This window comes from Eublepharis macularius, chromosome 13, assembly GCF_028583425.1.
Source record: "Eublepharis macularius isolate TG4126 chromosome 13, MPM_Emac_v1.0, whole genome shotgun sequence".
NCBI classification, from domain to species: domain Eukaryota; kingdom Metazoa; phylum Chordata; class Lepidosauria; order Squamata; family Eublepharidae; genus Eublepharis; species Eublepharis macularius.
The window spans coordinates 45,143,099-45,161,753 of NC_072802.1; the positions used below are offsets into that span (position 1 = coordinate 45,143,099).

The following is an 18,655-nucleotide window of genomic DNA, read 5'->3' on the forward strand; positions in this document are numbered from 1 at the left end:
GCTTTGAGCAGGATCAGCAAGCAGGAACATGCTCCACTGAACACTAAGAACATGCTCCTCCCCCAGTTTCTTGAATCGCTTGGCCAGAGCTGCAAAGATGCCATTCAGCAGCTCTTTGCTTTACAGCATAAACCAGCCCCCCTCCCCTCTCTTTCCCCTCAAGGGGCGCCAATAGGAGGAAATGAGAGAGCTCTAATGCTTTCAAGGGTGGAAAACTAACCAAGATTTCTATTATTGCCTAAGATTTGGGTTTGCTGGTCTTGTGGGTACAGAGGAAAATCCATTGCTTTGCAACAGGCTTGAACGCTCTGTGATGCCAACAAAGCCACCACCTCATGTTCTGCTGCACGTTAAAGGGAAGGGAAGCTGGTGGCAATGGAGAAGGGAGGCTGGCCTGCAGCTGCAGCACCTGGAGTAATTAACTCACGCCTCACCATGGCTGTGCCAGTCCTACTGGTGTGTATCTGCGGATGACGCAATGTCAGAGGGAGACAGAGAACAGCACCGTAGTGGGAGCAAATTGGATGCTGTGTCATCCAGGGACTCGGCAGGCCTATTGTCCCTACAGCTGCTCTTGCCCCTACTGTAATTATGAGATCAGAGTAAAACTCATGGTCCCATATGTGCACTTTATATACTATATGAAGGAAAAGGCATGCACCACTGCAATTTTCCTTGCAACCAAAATTCTTTACATGGAAGAGACAAGAAAATTCAGCTGTTCTGTTAGTAATCAGAGTTCAAAGTCCTTTCACAGCACCTGTTATGGCTGCAAACATACTAGGGGTGGGGAAAGACAAGGACCTTTGCATGACAGCATCCAAACACTGTCATTCTTTGGAAATTTGCCAAAACACTGTACCTGATTTTGCTGGGAAGAAGTTCTGGGCCTGGGACTCGTCAGAAAACGAGCTGGTGCTAGATATATAACCACAGAACAGCATGTTGGCGGTTGCAGAACAGGATTCTTCTCAGTGAGAAATCAGCTCCCCAAAGTGAGAGAAAGTAACTTGCAAAGGACCCAAACCTATCAAAGCCTACTTTTTTCCCTTATGGAACATGTCTAATGTCAGCTCACGAACTCCTAGCCTAGCCAAATGAAACTGAGTGGGATCTCACAGTATAGAAACTCAACCAGCCCGTGTGGATTGCCTGACGGTACTTAATGCTAAACTTGGCTAGTTAACAAAACCCTCCAAGAGGCAGGGCTGTCTCTCCACCCAACCTAGACAGCTCCCAAGGCCTTGGCACAAGGACAAGCAATCCATTGTACTCCAACATCGCAGGACATAAGTCTTTCCTTTGAATGCCACCGTTCCTTTGGGGAACTCACTTGTCCTTCCAATAGCATCACATTCCACTGCTATCCTGACGCTCATGGCATGTTTCTGAATACTTGTTTTAAATATGGGTACTGCAGGTAGAGATTTGCAAGAAGCCACATCAAATAGGTTGACCCCTCTCCCCAGGACCTTTCAACAAAATAGCAAGGCTGATCCATGCAAAACCTGGATAGGGAGAACAGCTCATTGCAGAACGAAGGGAGCCTGGGGAAGATTCCACAGTCTATTTCCAGTGAACAATGAAGTGGAAATGCCTCCACTAGGGAACAACTCGTATAAGGCCCTGCTACTGGATTAGACAGAAGAGCTGATATCATGTCATGCAGAGGAATGGAGAGTGGCAGCAACTCTTAACTTTAAGACTGCCTGGATTTTTGCATTCTTCTCCCCCATAAACTTCCACTTCTGCTTGGTTTGTTCCCATTTCTATCTTTCCCCAGCAGAGCACTTCTCATCTTAGGACTCCCCCACTCCCTAAATAAGAACAGAGACCATCTCGTATGCATTTATATAAAACTTAGACTTTATTGCAGTGTCTCAGGATTTACACCATCAGTTAGAAAACATGACAAACACGTGAGATCCCATCCTGGAGGAGAGGCAGCTCCTTGAGCCAGCCAAAGACTCCTCTTGCTGCCCCCCTCCCATCCCTGGCCCATCACTGCACTGCCCTTGATCTCAGCATCGTGGGTTCGGGTCCATCTGGGGACACATAAGGCAGCTGGCACTGAGCACCTCCTCATACAGGGATTGTCTGTGTCAATGTTACCAGGTGGGCACAGCCTGGCCTCCCCTGCTCTGTTTCCATGCAATGGCACTAAATGTTCTTTCCAGTCTGAATCCCTGCCATATACAGCTGGGAGTGCACAAGTCTGTTCAGAAAGCAGTTTTGTACCCCCTGGTAACTGGAATACGGGGCATGCTTCACAGATAGTCTTGTAATCCCCAAATGGTTGAGTATCCAGTCCAAGCAGCTGTTCTCCATCCCAGGGCAAGGGGAGACACAGCCCTCTCTCTTTCTGTTAAAAAAAATGGCTGCCTTCCTCCAAGTAACAGTCCTGTGCCAATAGACAGGAGCCCTTTCCTCCAGCACATTGTCCTCTTCAGAAGGATGTGAGCAGGGAGGGACGGACAGCAAGCTCGCAACTCCTTCGGGCAGGGTTGCCTGGTTGTGCAGGGCTCCCTCCCTTGTGCTCTTTGCTTCAGGAGACAGTCTCTGGCCAACCCAAGTCAGCCAGCCAGGAATTAACCGGGGCCCCTTCAGGGCATCATTCCAGCTTTCGCCTAGCCAGAATTCTCCAAAAGAGAGATGAGGAAACCACTCGGAAGGAGATTAAGTAGAAAATGTTCCGTGGCTCTGCCCACCCCAAGGACAGAGCCACCTTACACCGCAGAGCCCCCATTGTGCTGGGCTGGGGCAGCTGCTCCTCGGCTCTGCTTTTCAGGCGTCGGCGAGGGCACCTCCAGTGGCAGCCGGGATTGGAACTTCTCTAGCTGCTCTGGGCTGGCCAGATTCTTCAGGAGGCTGTTCTCTCGCTCCAGCTGGGAGTTCTTCTCCACTAGCTCTTTGATCTGCTCTTTCAGTATCTCCACCTCCTCCCTCACCGCATACATCAGGTGGTTTTTGACTAGATCCTGCAAAGGAAGAGTGCTCAAGTGAGTAAACAGAATCCATGGCAGCTCCAGAGAAACCCCACTTCCCCAACTCTTGCTCCTGAAGAAAAGCAAAGGGGCCATTAGGAATGCTTGCCTCCAAACTCATTCCAGTGGCAGCACTGTGAGACCTGGTGTGGTACTGTGCTGGACTAATCCCAGGTGAAACTTTTTCAGGCCAGACGTGGCCCAATTGGTCACTCTCTCAACCTAACCTATCTCAACACGGCTGTTGTGAAGTTAAATGAAGAAGGGGAGAACCAGGTATACCAACCCATGCTACTTGAGAAAGGGCAGGATTAAAATCTAGATAAACCATTAAATGACCTGGTTCACCTTGCCCCAAGGATCTGAAGACCAGCAACTAGGGTGGCCTTATGGCTAGAGGGTACCAGTGGGTGTCAAAGTTGTTCAACAGTCTCCAATTCCAGCTGGGCAAAATGTCTTTCTTTTCTTGCAGGGTGGAAAGGGCATTCATTCCACATCAGCCAATGTGACTGTGGCTGTATATGCTTCAGTGGAAGCTTTACATTTCCCCTCAAACAAGTGGTAGGAATTTTAAATATAGACTTAACAGCTGTTCAGATTTTTTTTTACCATGCTTCTCGACTTTTATGAGCATTTGACACAAGGGGATAAAATCAGTTTGGCTTTGCCAGCCACCATCAGCTCCTACGGTTTGAAAATGCTGCATTGGTTTAATGACTAAGCCACCAAACAGCTCTTTGCACATAACCTATAGGACGCTGCTGGTTCCTGGCATTTGAAGGCACAGATTAGACCTACCAGGGATTGCTGCAGAGCCTCTAACAATAGAGGAAGCAAGCAAAGACTGCAGCCCGCCCCCCCCTTCCCCCGCCAGACGATTATAGATTGCTTTCGCTCTTCGGCCGCCCTTCCCTAAACGGGAGACTGCTGCGTTCCAGGAAAGGAAGCCCCGGCTAGGGGCGGGGGAGCTGCAATGCGGCTTGGCCAAGTACAGCGACGAACAAAGGAACCCCCCCCCCTTCTTTCCCTCAGTAAGCCAGACTTACCATCGCCTGCTCGATCTTGTTGTCGATAGCGACCACACTGGCTCCCGACGCACTGCAAAGAGACAAAGGAAGTCGGAGGTGAGAGCCAGGCAAAGATAAAAAATGGTGCCCCCCCTCAAAAGCTTGCGGCAACGCGGCCGTACCCCCCCCCCGCGTCTCCAGTCTCCTTTGCGCTACCTGTTGTCCAGCTTTACTGAGACCACATCCCCACCCAGCAGGGACGAGAAGAAGGAGATGGAGAAATTGTGCAGCTGGTAGACAGCCACCTCCATTGGGGACTGGTACATTCCGGTGCTCATAGCCACGGGGCGGGCCGTATTGAACTTGACTCGGGAACGGAAACTGACGCAGCTCAGCCGTTAAGGCGAAACCACCGACCGGAATGCGAGCCGGCTCCTCCCGCTCGCCTTATATACTGCGGCTCCCGTGGCGTCACATGGTGTCAGCCGGGCATGCAAATAAGATCCCGCCCCTTCAGCCCAAGTAGCCAACGCGCCGGCGCGTTCCCAACGACGCGCTTTCCTCCCCCCTCCCCGCCGGCTTTGTGCAAATATGCTGGCACCGCTCAGGAATGTGGCTGCTCTGTGATGCGCTCCGAAAGGCCGTTAAGCTTGAGGAGGCGATTATTGGCGCTTCCGAATTTAGCAGAGCTGAAGGGAGCTTCAGTGACTGCTGTCGTGAGTTGCCTCCGTACTTTTCGCGATCACCTTTGCATTGTGCATAATTGCATCTCACGTTCTAATTAATATTGCAAAGTATTCCATACAAAATATAAAACCTTGTGCCTGTGCATCTCCAAGTTCTTTCACCCCTGCGGTATACGCTTCCAAACCTGCATTGTGAGGACTCGTCATATTCATATAACGAAGTGGTTTTAGTCCATGAAAGTTTTAAGGTACGATACAATCGTGGCAAGGCTTTAAGGAGCTACCAAAGTCCTTTTTATTCGTACTTCTGCAGCAGGCCGCTCCAGATGGGTCGCCTTAACGGGAGCCTGATAGAAAGTAAAAGGCGGGGGGGGGCAGAGTCCCACACTTTGGACCCTTTGTGACATCCCCGCTGCAAATTCTAGGCAGAGGCCCCCCAGTTGCAGCTCTGGCAGGGCAAGGTTGGCAGCCTGGTGAATGCACGCTGAGACCTCTCTGCCCCACAGCCCCTCTGCTAACTTTGCCTGGCAGAGGCTCTCTAGGGGTATTTTCAAGCGCTAGCTAAGGCCAAGTTTCTTGGAGAAACCAGGAATGGACCACGGAGGCTTCTGAATGCAAAGCAGTAAGCCACCGGCCTATTATAACAAAAGGACCGCCTAGCGCTGCTTTGTCTCCTGTGACCCGCAGCAACGCTCAGGCCCTAGCATCTGCTCAGAGACAGCAAGGACCGAAGCCCTGACCTTCTGCATTTAAATCATGTATTGTCACTGAGCCACAGCCCCTTCACACAGTCTCCTTTATGCACCACTCGGCCTTTCGAAAGCCCTTCCGTCACCACAATGACCCAAATAAGTTTACTTGGGTACAACCGGGTCAAATCCCTGCGGCTTGGGATGACCCTAAGTAAGTTTACTTGGGTCCAACCGGGTCAGATCCCAGCGCTTCGGTTTAATTGAGTTGGCCGACGTTTGGCAGCAGTGGCCGCAATTCTTCCCAGGTCTGAAAGCTGTACAGTGCAAAGCTCAGAGGCGTTGCCAAATCAATTAGCGCCCCAGTGTCTGCAAGCGCCTTCCCGGTCGCCTTACAAGTGCATTTTGCACATACACTCTTCCCCACCCCCCTTAAGCAAATAAAGCCCAGGGCATTGCAACACCGGAGTCTGGTTCCAGAAAGGCAAAGTATCGCCCAAGCGCAGAACTAGGTCGAGGCTTAAGATTACATAAGAAGTTACCAAAACATGTTGTTGTGACTTTCGTCAGATCCAAAAGGGCCTTCCAGCCCGGTTTATCTGAGTGGTTTAGGACGACCCCTGCCGGTCAGTTGCTGCATGTGCGGGAAGTCACAAATCAGCTGGGGTGATAAAACTCCGGTTTTGCAAGCCGAAGATCTCAGCCTCCAATGGTCTAATTCGTTCTAAGGCAGCCTCGCAACCAGTTGACCTTGTGCAAAATGCAGAATAAATTCAAGGCCTCATGGCTCACAGGAACAGCTGGGCTTCCAAACCAGGAAGAAACACCTAAGCAAACATGCTTCTTTGTATTTCTAGGTGAGAGAACATATGGACATCCACCCACATAGTTGCATAGATACTATTTTAGAGGTGCCACTGGGACAGCAACTGCATGCATGCACGCACACACACCCTCTTGCAAAGTCACAGAGGATCCTGACTGCAATTCAGATTGAATGGTACCGTGATTTGCACATTTGTTCTCTCACACATGCTGAATAATTCACCTTCATGTTTCTAGTAGGGAATACAAGCCATAGATTCTGTCCTGTGCAAGATGTGGCCTCTTTTTCCCTATCGCCTGGAACCAAAGTGCATCTAAAACTGGAGAGAGAAGCGAATATTTCCAGGAACAGCTATCCTGTGCCTTCGCCCCCCCCCCACCGCTCTGGCTCATAACAATGGTACCATCCACAGTTCTGCTGAATGGCAGGAAGGCTCCGTGGCGGCATGAGAAACAGTGGGTGTGCTTTTTCTGAGTTGCAGGAGAGCAAGAAGGAAGAGATGCCATACCAAATAACAGCTGCCAGAATCCTTAGCTTAGAAGGGCTGCAGAGAGGCCAGGCAGGGAGCCCAATGGAGAGGGCCAGGGAAAACAGGGTTGCCTACCACACCACCTTTCTAAATTCTGCCCCTTTAAAGCTGTGGAGTTGGCAGAAACAGATTCAGTGAGCCAGGCTTACCCTGTCTCAGCATCACACCAAAGAGGGAATCTTTTGCACAACTGTCAGAGCTGTTGCCTGCCACCTCTCCTTTCCAGGCAACCTTGTACACATGTCAAGTTTGGCAGGGGCTTCTAATAGGAAGTGTGTTGTAGAAGGCCTCAGGGCCATTGCTAGACTTGGATCTGTGGGACCCAGGCTCAAATGTGCACAAATTACTACCACAGGGCCTTGGTTCCCCCTCTGTAAAACTGGACGGGTTATCAACTTTTGTGCAGGTGGGTGGTGCCGTGAGGGAACATGAGATAAAGCATTTGCAAAAGTGCTGCATAATGCTGGCTACTATTAATAACTTGCTTCCCTCCCAGCCCTCTGGTGCTAACACTGGGGGCAGCCAGGGTGCCTGCGCCCCTCCCAGATCAGCCCCTGTCTCTCCTTGCCGGCTATTTCCCACCGCTTGCGTCTGCGGCGGGGACTCTGCCTGCTGGCAGGCTCCCATTTCCAGCTGCTGGGCGGCTGCTCCCTTTGATAGAGGCCTTGGCAGGACTCCCAGTTCTTGGCTTGCTGGCACGCCAGCACACAACCAGGAGGGGCCTCCGAAGCATGGCTGCCTTGTGCTCCTTCGCACTGGGATGGGCTCCCTTTCCGCCTCTGCCGCAAAGCAGTTTCTGGGGGGAAGAGGAAGGCAGCTTTGTTTTGCAGCGGCAGCTGCGCTTCTTCCTCCGGCTCTCCCTGAAAGCACTCCTTTATCTGCATCATCAATGGGATTCCTCTGGAGCTCAGTGCTGCTTGGGAGGAGAATCTTCCAGGCACCTTCGTGGAGCAGAGACTCACCAACTACTTGAACAGAGAGCAGCCGACCCTTGTGGGAGGGTCTGGGTGTGTTCTTGTGGGTCAAAGGCCTGGTGGAGGTGGCAGACAGTTTAGTGAGGCTGGGCTTGTCACATTATTTGGGCTCACCAAAGACACCTAGAAAGACCAGCTGCAGAGAAACGGTGCTCCGCTCTGCCTTCTTGCCTTCAGTGACTCCACCTGCCCTTCCTGCCTGGCTAAGCAAGGCTTGGCAGAGAAAGGGAGAGCCTGGAAAGACCATGGTGCCGCCAGTGGCTCCTTAGCCAGGAGCAACTCCCCCTGGCCGAAGGGAGTTTCCTCTTCAGTCGGCTAATGAAGGAGAAGGGAAAGGTAACTGCATGAGGACTTTCTCTGCTGAGCACCACTAGCTTCCTCCAAATGGCTTCCGTGTACCCTCACAGGAATGCTTAGGGGCGGCCGAGGCCTCCTCTCCCCTTCTTTGTGCAGGGACAGTCGCTGTTCACAAATCCTGATCGCCACAGGCAGCATACATCTCAGCAGCCCTGAGGGAAAGGCCACACTGTTCTGCAACTGGCTTCTCATCCCGGGAGGAAAAAAAACCCCAGCCCTAAATACTGCGGGCAGATGTGCTTCAGCCTCACTTTAGCCCCTTAACTGGGTGAAGAAAGCAGGAAGCTTTGAGACACAGAAAAGAGGCTTCAGACTTACTTCTCCCAAGAAAGAGAACTGTAATAATTATAGTATGGAGACCTGAAACATTTTTATGGTGGGGAGAGAAGGAAAGAAAGGAGAGGGCAATGAGGGTGGATTTTTGCCCCCCCCTATTAGTTACTTCATTTATATCTCACCTTTCTCTCCAATTAGTGCCCAAAGCAGCTTACATTGTTCTTCTCTCCTCCACTTTATCCACACAACAATCCTGTGAGGTAGGTTAGGCTGAGTGTTTAACTGGCACAAGGTCACCCAGTAAATGGCAGATTAAGGATTTGAAGCTGGGTCACCTCACTGGCCTCCTTCTACCCTACCCTCTTCATCCCCACCCAACCTTCCTGGGTGCATTTCTGGGAACAGCTATCATTGCAACTCTTCTTGATATGCAAAGCACTGTCAGAGAGAAATCAGGGAAAGTTGCACCTTTGTAGCTGTGGAAGTTGTGAGAATTAGTACTTCAGGCATAGTGCTGGACCCAAATAATACCCACTTTTAAAAAACATTTTTTTAAGTGTGTGGCTTGCAGACTGGCGCTACCCCTTCATTGTCCACAAGGCCCCCTGCAGTCCACCCACTGCAACGGCTTCAGTGCCAAAGGGAGTGCATGCCACTGGACTCCCCCCTCCCACTTCAGTCTGGAATCCAGTGAGGGCCTCTCTTGGGCTTACGGGATGAATGCAGCAAGCTTTGCTTGACTTCTGAGCTCAGGTGTTTGCAACATGGTGCTGGAACAAAAAATGGTCCGTCTTTAAGGTGTCTCTTTAAGGTGTTCTGGGGCGGGGCAGGGGGGGACAGCTCCCTCCCTGTCCCCTTCAGCTATTGTGCTAGGCTGAAGGGAAACCAAGGCAGGACATTGGCTGAAGGGAAACCAAGGCAGGACATTGGCTTACAGCTGGGGCTGGTGCCTACTTTCTCCTAATGATGATGGGGTGGGGTGGGGGACTTAAGGACCGCAGGCATGGACTGACTTTGGCCCCAACTAGATTTCTTTTTTTGCAAGGGGTGGTGGTGGATATTTCTCTGCAAGCAAAGAATTTTTCCCCATCTCCTGTTATGGCTCCAAGGGTATTGACATGAACCATGCCCTTTTTGCTCTCCCGGAATTGACTGAAGGCATCTCTGTTCTCTCAAGCAAATCCCACCACACCATGGATTTTGCACCATGCAAAGCTGCATTCTGTCCCTGGGATAAAGAATGCAAATTAGGTTGGCTGCAGGTGCAAGCGCTGAATGCGCTTTTTCCACGGGTTGCTCTCCAGTTGCATAAGAGCTGGCTGGTTGCTCTTTGTGCCCCTGCCAGGTCTTGAGTGAGCAGCTCTGGCAAGCTGTCCTCTGCCTTCTTAAGATTAGACTCTTCTGCCCCACAAGTCCCCTGTGAAATAAGGGCAGACTAGAACTCCAAGGGAAACAGGAGCATGTTTTCTAGCAGGATGCAAGGCCAGGAGATTCCCTCTTGCCCTACAAGGACAGAAAGTTCGGTGTCACTGGGGGACAAAGCCACTGTCCAGAGGCAGCTGAGCACAGCCACCTTGCAGCCAAGGTCACAACCGAATGTGCCCCAGAAGAGGCTCCTATTAATAGCCAGTTTGGCTGCTACAGAGATGTTGACCTTTTGTCAGCAGAACGCTTTATGTTCATTTTCTGTGCTCTTTCGCTTACCTCAACCTTATTCCAAAAAAAAAAAAAAAAGAGCCATAGACTTGGACCACAGTCAGGCGCAGGACTAGCATGTATTCTGCAGTCTTGCTGTTGAGTTAATTGACAGTATCCCGAGAAACTCAGCTTTCATTTTCTTTCTTTTTTTTAAAAAAAATCAAAATTCTAGTCCTTTTAGCTGCCAGGAATAGACTGGCCATTTCACTTACAGGGAAAGTTCTTGGTGGGCTACTATCACAGGAAGTTGCTGGCAGCCAAGAACAGGTACAGTCAAGCCTGAGCTTGACCACTGGCGCCAGTGATCGGTACTGGCTCATCTGTTGCCACCTCATCTTACCTGCTGCATGGGCGGTGTGTCACTGGGCTGAGTGGCCTCTAATGGAGCTCGCTTGTGGCACCGCAAGGGCCATTCAGCCAGGCTTTCTCCTAGGCCATTTGTTAATTTCTCAGTCTGTGTATGTAGGCTAGTAAAAAAAAGTCTACAAATGTATAGGCAATCTTGGAAGCCACAGAGGGGTCCAAATAGACTGTGGCTCAGTGGTACAACACATGTACATATGAAGCTGCTGTATAGCAAGTCAGGGGGCAGCTGCATCTAGCTTAGTATTGCCTACTTTTCTGGCAGCAGCTCTCCGTTGTTTTTGCCAATATCCTTTTAAATGAAGGTGGCCTGGATTAAAGCTGGGCCCAATAAGCCATGGCTCCTCAGAGAATGCATGCAGAGGGTCTCAGGTCCAGACTCCGGCATTTTCAGTTCAGTCTGCCATGGGGCAGGTGTTGGAGAAGACCCTCCTCTGAGACCCCAGAGAGTCCCTGCCAGTCAGAGCAGACAATACTGAGCTAGACAGACCTCTGACTCAAAAGGAGGCCAACTTCCTATATTTATAGTGCAATCCTAAGCAAAATCACACCTTTCTAAATCCATTGACTTTAATGGCTGTAACTCTGTTCAGGACAATGAAGTCCTTATCCTTTTAGGCCTGGCATTCAGATTCAGGGGAAACTGAGTCTCTCTATACAAGATCTCTTATACGGAGACACTCAAGTGGGAGATGCAGTGTTGGCCAGGAAGCATAGTTTAAAAAGATAGAGCCTGTGGAGATTGCTCCTCAGAGAGTTTGTTAATTTTATCTTCACTACCCTAGGCTCTGTCAATTTCACCTCCACTTAGGGAAGGCAAAAATTAACAAACTCTCTGAGGAGCAATCTCCACAGGCTCTATCTTTTTAAACTATGCTTCCTGGCTAACATTGTGTCTCCCTACACTTGAGCATCCCTGTGTAAGATGTCTTGTGTAGAGAGACTCTAATAGCCGAGGGTACAACAGGGAACCGTTTGTGGCTTTGATATGGAGGACTCAACATTTTTGGCACTTAGGAAGCGAGTCATTGGGGCTGACCTCTGCTTGGTCCAGGGTGCAAACTCTTAGCTCCTGTTTTTAGAAAGCTGGGGAACATCAGTAAGCCAGGATCAATGAAGCCCCATCCACTTCAAGCACTGCTCTGCTTTGCCTAGAGCTGCACTTGAGGGGACAGGCCATTGTTCAGTGGTAGAAGATTTGCTTTGCATGTCCCATGTTCAATCCCTGGCATGTCCAGTTGAAAGGACCAGGTAATAGGGGATGTGAAAGATCTCCACAGGGACCCTGGAGAGCCACAGTACTGGTCTTGGTGGACCAATTGTCTGAGTCAGTATAAGGCAGCTTCATGTGTTCGTTTCTTGCAGAGACAAAGGTGAACAGGGCATGTTCAGCTCAGCAGCTGGCCCACTCCCTCCTCGCTGAGCGAACCACCAAGGTACAGATTAGAGAAGAGTACAGATTTGAGAAGCCATTTCATCATGCCTGGGTTTGCCCAAGAGAGGTCCACATGCTCTCCCCACCCCCCCTGAACTAATGTATGACAAGCAGTCTGACTACCGTGTCAATGCCAGGTAAAGATTGGCTATGCTCAGGATGACTGGCATCACCTCTCCTACAACAGGCCCCCCATTTCTGCCCTTCTCAAGACACAGCCACAGAGCCATTCAAGCAGGAGAAAGATGGCAAAGCCTGTTGCTTCTTGCCAAGTCTGTGAATCCAACAAGTTGCCAACTGTGCTCCAACAGGGTGCCAAGATGAATGCATCCAACACTGTGGAGGGACCTCTGATTTCTGAGCTGAAGGCACTGTTCTGTTGCTGGCTGCCTGGTTTAGGGCAGTTTGTTCCCTTGGGGGAGCAAGCATTTAGCAAGGACATCACCCAGCAAGTCTTCATTCCATACACAAATCTCTGTCTTCTCTAAGGGCTTAACTGCACCTTTGGCTTTTGGAACCTGAGAAGCTACATGTTTTTCCAAACACAACCCATGGCCAGGCTGTTTTCATGGCTGGCTTATTTGCTCACATTGAGTTATATAGGACTTCTTCAAAAATCAGGTTCAAAGGTCAGAAAGCTATTTTGGCAGGGAAAACGTAGGCTGGCCTCACAGGGTCTGTAGCTGAGAGCCATCCTGCAGTGTCTTGACCTCTCCCCTGGAATACATAAACGTACCTCTTTATCAAACATGAGGTCTTACTGCAAGTCCCATAATAATAGTATAAAAATAGCCTGGGCTGCCATAATGGGAATAAATTGCATCTTCTTTTTAGGATTTCTAATGACCTACATATGTACCACCAGTCCACCACCCAGGAGTTTACAGAGTCAAATTTTAGACTGCCAGATCAATGGGTCCACAGCCCGCCTCTGGCCATGCATTTGCCGCCTTCTCCTGCAGATTCCACAGAGATGGTATGCCTTGGGAATGGCCTGCCACATACTCAGATTTGCCTGACACAGGCTGATCTGCAACCTGAGTGCAGCTTTAAGTCACTCACTAGCCCTGGATGAACACAGCACTTGCAAGCGAGAAGTCTGTACAAGTGTCACATGTGCAGGGAAGTGACAAGCCGTGTCTTTTCATTATTCTTTGCTACAAGTAGGACAGGAGCGCTATTGCCAGTCCTTCAGTTTGTAAGAAGCCTTCAGAGACTTCTGAGCCAGTGCAATGAAGCCTCAACCAGGTGGCCCTGCATCAGCTCTCTCTCTCTCTCTCTCTCTCTCTCTCTCTCTCTCTCTCTCTCTCTCTCTCTGCCTGGGTTTCTCCTGCCATAAAAGACAACTGCGCTGATCCCTCTGAGGCAAACACTCCCTCGATCCCTTCCTTTCCTACACACTCCCCATGCCTGCTCATCTGCCTCACCATCCAGACAGTCACGAGCACCTGATGGGACACACAGCAGCTGGTGGCTCTTCTTAGTCACCCTGGGTAAGTGTGTGTTTGCTGAGCCTTCTTCCTTCCTCTTTGCAGCAGTAGGGGGAAACTGCAGCTTCTCTCTCATAAAGCCAGGCCAGCTACAATTCAGGGTGCCAGCAGAGAGCCAGAGGCAATAGATCAGGCCCATGTCTCTTCGGGACGCTTCCAATTAGACCTTGACAAGGTGGATTCCCCTAACGGAAGCCATGTAGAGGGTGCTTGAGAACTTACAGCGTGGCACCTCAAACTAGGCAATGAGGTGCCCTGCAGGTTAGCTCTCCTCAGTGTCCAAGCGGCCGCTAAGAAGTGACAGCACCAAGCTACAACCCGCTGGCTACAATCCCCTTCCCAATTCCTTTTATGATGCTATGGCCTTCTCTGCCTGTCTGTTCCCTGTTTCAGATACTCAAGGATGCACTAAAAAGAGTAGGCAGCCCTGTCAGTATACCAAAAACCAGAGCCTTTTAAGATCAACCCAAAAATTACAACATAGTGTGCATGTTTTTGAGTTCTCCAGAACTCCTCATTGCCCTGGATGTATAAAAGGTGTGTGTGTGTGGGGGGGGGAGCATCCTGTATAAAACGCTTTGCTGACTTCAGTGGCACAGGGTGTGGCTGGTCGGTATCAAGCTGGTATGCCAGGAACAAGAAGTGAAAATAGGAGGTTCCAGCAGTTGAAAATAGAACAGGCCATAGCTGACCCAGTGCTGCTCAGGGGTACCCTGCCTCTGAGCACCATGGATCTATTGAGTCTTCATGGCAAACAGGCGTTCTCAGGCCTGACCTCCTTTTCTTGGCATACATCAGGAAACAATCTGAGTGACCCACAGACACACACCTGGCTGGCATCTGGAGATGCAACTCTGGGGGTGCTTCTTTCCCTGTCAAGCCATGCAATTCAGTTGACCAGATACATATCACAGTGCCCAGGAGCTGGAGGCGTCTCTCTAGGCCCTTCACATTCAACCCCCTGCTCAGTGCAGGAAGTGCAAAGTTAGAGCATTCCTAATGAATGGTTGTCCAGCGTCTACCTCCAGGGAAGGACGGTCCTCTCACTCTGAAGATAATTGGTTCCATTGTTGAGTTGTTCTCATGGTTAGGAACTTTCTCCTTGCATTCATTCAGAATCCACCCTGCTGGGACTTAAGCCCATTCAACCTAGAACAAGTTTATACCCTGCTGACTGGGACGGCCTCTTCAGGTATTTGAAGGGCATGATCATGTCTCCCCTGTGTCTTCTCTTCCCCAGGCTAAGCTCACCCAGTTCTTTCAGCCTTTCCTCAGAGGACTTATTTTCCAAACTCTTGACTTTGCCACCCTGTCTTAAAGTATGGCATCTACAAATGGACACAGTATTCCAGATGAGATCTGATTAATATGCAGCAGAGTGAAACTACTGCTTCCAAGCAAGTGTCCAAGCAGTTGAAAGAATGTGCCCTGGAAATGGCCTCTGGGTGACAGCCTGAAACATACGGAAGAGGTATATCATCAGCCTGGGACAGAGCCTCCGTTGCCACGGGGAACCTGCCTGCAGTCTGGCAAGAAAAGGCCATCAAGGGCTAATGTTTGGTTTGTATCCTGAGGAGTCACTCTTTGCAAATGGTGTCTAAGAAAGGAGACCCAAGGAAAGTGACCTCTCTCACTAGAATCGGTTGTGGGTTGTCCAGCCCATCTTGGTTAATTCCTAGACATTTAATCACAACACCTGGGGAGGGAGCTCAGCAGGGATGTGGTGCCATAGAGATTGCCCTCCAAGCTACCATTCCATCAGCTGGAATTTCAGAAGGTTAATAACCTGGAGGTTCGAAACCCTCACTTGGACACACATGTGTAGGGAAGATAATAAAGGTGGAGAGGGGTGTAGCTATCTGTTTCTATTCTGCAACTCTTATCCTAGCCAAAAAACCAACAACCCTCTGCTATGTTTTGCACAGAAGGCAAGGACCCTCTTCCATCTGCTACATAACATAACAAGCCCACATCAGTAGCCCTTTCTGGTCCACACACCAGAAGATGAGATGCCAGGATGCAGCTGGCAGTACCCAGCCCACATTGGCACACAAGCCACATTTGCTTTCCTGGGAGACCAGTGTGCCACTGGCCATCTCTGCAGGAACAGAAGACAGCGGCCAAAGGAGGAGGATGGCTTTGCCAGACTGTTCGCTTTCGCCTGCCTTTGCTGTTGTTTTGGCTACAGGCAAGGCCAGAGCCCGCCTCCCACTGACACAACATGAGCCCATATTGGAATGCACCTTGCGTCGCAGCCCCTCCCAGAACCTTATGTAAGGCCAGAAAGGGCTGGTTCTCTCGTTTTCAACAGCCTGTTACAGCACCCGCTCGCCTCTCAGCGCCGCCCCCTCCAGCCGGCATCCCCAGGGCTTGTGCTATACATGTGAAGACACATGTGCAGCCGCTACAAGAGGGGTGTGTGTGGGTAAGCATGTGCACCACTGCCAGAGCACAACACGTGGTGCTAGTGTGCACCTCTGATTGCTGGCATGCAGATGGGGAGCTGCCTGCAGGTGGGCATGTTGCATTCTAGGCAGCAGACAGTATGCTGCAGGTTTGCAAGCAAGCAAATGTCAAGAGCTCCAGTGTGCAGACGTGAACTTATCTCTGCTGGAGGTTCCCCACTCAAGATTCCTCAAAAGACACCCACACCTGCCAGTTCCTACACAGGCTCTGCTGCACAATACACAACTCAAAAGCCTTTTCACAAGCACAGCCTGCACTGGAGACAGAAGAGGAATACTGTTCTACAGCCTTCTGGCTGCATCTTCTTGTGACAGGTGTTCCCCATAGAGTCCCCAGCATCCTGGAGAAAAAATGTCTTGCCCCTTTAGCAGAGGCTTAATGGATGGAAATAGGCAGAATAATTATCACCACCTGGTAAGTGACATCCTTAAACCTGTTAAAGGGACAGGCCTGTTGACAAAGCTTATTCCCCAAGACCCCCAAAGCAGCAACCAGCAGCATTTCCCTTTTTCTGAGAAAGAAGGAACTAGCCATACCCATTTTTGAAGGAAGCTTTCCTTGCAGGGGGACCCCATAAAAATTATAACTGGGGGAAGATGCCTGTCACTTGTTAACTGCAGGGATCCTGTACAGCCATCGAGGGCCTCCTGGTTCTGCAGCACTGAACCCTCTCCTGGCATTTCAGCAACACTGCCTGCCAGGACTCCTGCACCCAAGACAAGGTTTCCCTGCCTCACATAACAACCCCCGGCTGATGAGGACTTCTCAGCCTCGAGAGGTCCAGCACTGCCTCTCAGAGGACAGTTACTACTGCCATCAGGATCCCCTAAAGCTGGCACAGGCGGTCCACAAAAATAAGCATTGCACCAAAAGGGAAAACCCTACCGGCTAATTCTGCATTTGCTGCTTCCATAATCAAGGGCCCAGGCTGGCTCTGCAGCTCTGAGCAGTGGCTCAGAGGACCCAGTCTCCTTGTAGGCCTGGGGTCTGCAGCCCCTTTCATGGGCTAAAAAGTTAGGCCAGTCTTGCCCGGCATCCGGAAGGTGGAATGAGGACCCCCTCCCCTCCGAGGTCCCATCGGAGCTGCTGTTGCTGCGCCCTGGGCTCAGTTCTAAGGCGAAACCGCGGCCCTCTTGCCCCAGCGGGCCTGATCCGGAGCAACCTGCGCGCCCCCTTCTCGTCGGGCGTTTACCCACCTGTGGAAGAAGAGCAAGATGGAGAGCAGCGTCTGGTCGATGTTGCGGTTGCAGATGCCCTGGTTGAGCAGGTAGCAGGGGTCCCGCACCACCGGCTCCAGGGAGTCCTGGCGCATGATGCGGCTCAGCTTGTCGGCGTTGAGGTTCTCGCAAACCAGCTGCTCGCACAGCTGCTGGAAGGGGCTGGCGGCGACCGGGCTGCCCACGTTGTTGTTGCAGCCCACGGGGCCCTCCTCCAGGCCGCTGCGGTTGGCCAGGTCCAGGCAGCAGCTGCAGCAGTCCAGCCCCACCGGCGAGCGGCACTCCTCCGAGGAAGCGGGCGAGGACATCCTGATCCCCGCCAGGGCGGCAGAACTCCCGGCGCGGCCCGGCCGCCGGCCCCCGGAGCGCTGAGCCCGCAGATTGCCTGGCTGGCGGGCCGGGGCTCGGTAGCACGTCGGCGCGGCAGTCCCTGCCCTCTCCGTGCCCACCCCAGGCGCGACTCGGGCTCCGGGGCTGCCCCGCTTCCAGGAAGCGCTCTGCCCAGCTGCGGGCACCGCCGCCACAAAACGCTCGCCCGGAGCTGCTTTCCGGAGTCGCGCGTCAGCGCAGGGCCCCCGTTGGCTCCGCTGAGGTTGCCCCGGGCTGCAGACCCGCCGCCCTTGTCCGTCGAGCCTCAGGGCCGCTGCCGGTCGTCGCGCCTGGGTTCCTCTCCGGACAGCTCGGCGGCGGCGGCGGCTGCTCCCCTTCTCTTCCCTTCGCTTCCTTTCCCGCCCCGCCCCTTTCCTTCGAATCCAGCCGCGATTGGCAAAGCTTTTCCCGGCCCGGCCCCAGAGCCCTCCCTTGGGCCGCGCCCGGCTGTCCCTCCCCCGCTCCTTGGCCTGGCGTGCTCCTTCCCCGCTACGGGCACGCCCTCGAAGAACAACCCCGTGCAGGGCTTCTCGTCCTGCCTAGGGCTGCCACCTCTACGCACACGCTGCCCCTGGAGAGCTGCACGTTAGGTAGAGCTTCAGCCGGCGAAGTTTCCCCAGCAGAGATGGGGAGAGCTGGACCTGCTGGATTTCTGCCTGACAGGCAGCTATCCAACACCAGGCGCTTTCCAGGCCGTCCTTCCTTCCGTCTCTGCAGTGGCCTCCGAGACTGGAAGGCAAGTTCCTGTCTCTGATGTCCGAGGGAGGACAGAGGTGTGTGTGTATATGTGTGGTGGGGGTCCCTTTCTCTGGGTCCCGAGAGTTGCGGGACTTGCCTTGCTATTGCAAGCAGGCCCGTTTGGCCCTGGAGAGCACAGCTGGAGGCGTCGGTCTCCCCCGCACCGTGGATTGTAGGGTTGGAATGCTCTGACACACACCCCTCCCCTCTCCGCCCCAAGTCATTCCTCTGCTCCTTGCAGCCCCACGGCTTTCTCTTTCCTCTTAGCAGAGAATGAGGCGAGCGTGGGAGTCAACTGAAAGTGAAAGGAACCTCGAAGGCGAAGAAGCCCCCGAACGCGTTTGATGCCGCTGCCCAAGGCGACCTGCCGGAGCCGCCCGAGACTCTGCCAAGGAATCGCCTTCGCGGCCGGGAGTTATGGGCCGTGCCTTTTGCCAGCTGGCGTGCCTCCAGCCGCTGACACTCGCCGCTGAACCTCGGCGGCTCTAGGCAGCGGACCAAGCGAAGCCTTTCCCTTCCCCAGCAAAACTTGGAGCGCTCCTGCCACCTGG

At 52.1% G+C, this 18,655-nt stretch overlaps 1 protein-coding gene across 2 annotated transcripts; it reads right to left on the minus strand.

Moving 5' to 3' along the window:
• Window positions 1–1,844: 1,844 nt before the first annotated feature.
• TSC22D3 (TSC22 domain family member 3) lies at window positions 1,845–17,687 on the minus strand. Of its 2 annotated transcripts, none has more exons than XM_054996111.1 (3): window positions 16,977–17,687; window positions 4,031–4,082; window positions 1,845–2,978 (listed from the first exon to the last, which is right to left on the minus strand). In XM_054996111.1, the coding sequence occupies exons 1-3, from the start codon at window positions 17,303–17,305 to the stop codon at window positions 2,727–2,729; spliced, it is 633 nt and encodes a 210-aa protein (XP_054852086.1). In that variant the 5' UTR covers window positions 17,306–17,687; the 3' UTR covers window positions 1,845–2,726. The 2 variants fall into 2 exon arrangements, with proteins under 2 accessions (XP_054852086.1, XP_054852087.1); XM_054996112.1 differs by lacking the exon at window positions 16,977–17,687 and adding an exon at window positions 4,208–4,429.
• Window positions 17,688–18,655: the final 968 nt, after the last annotated feature.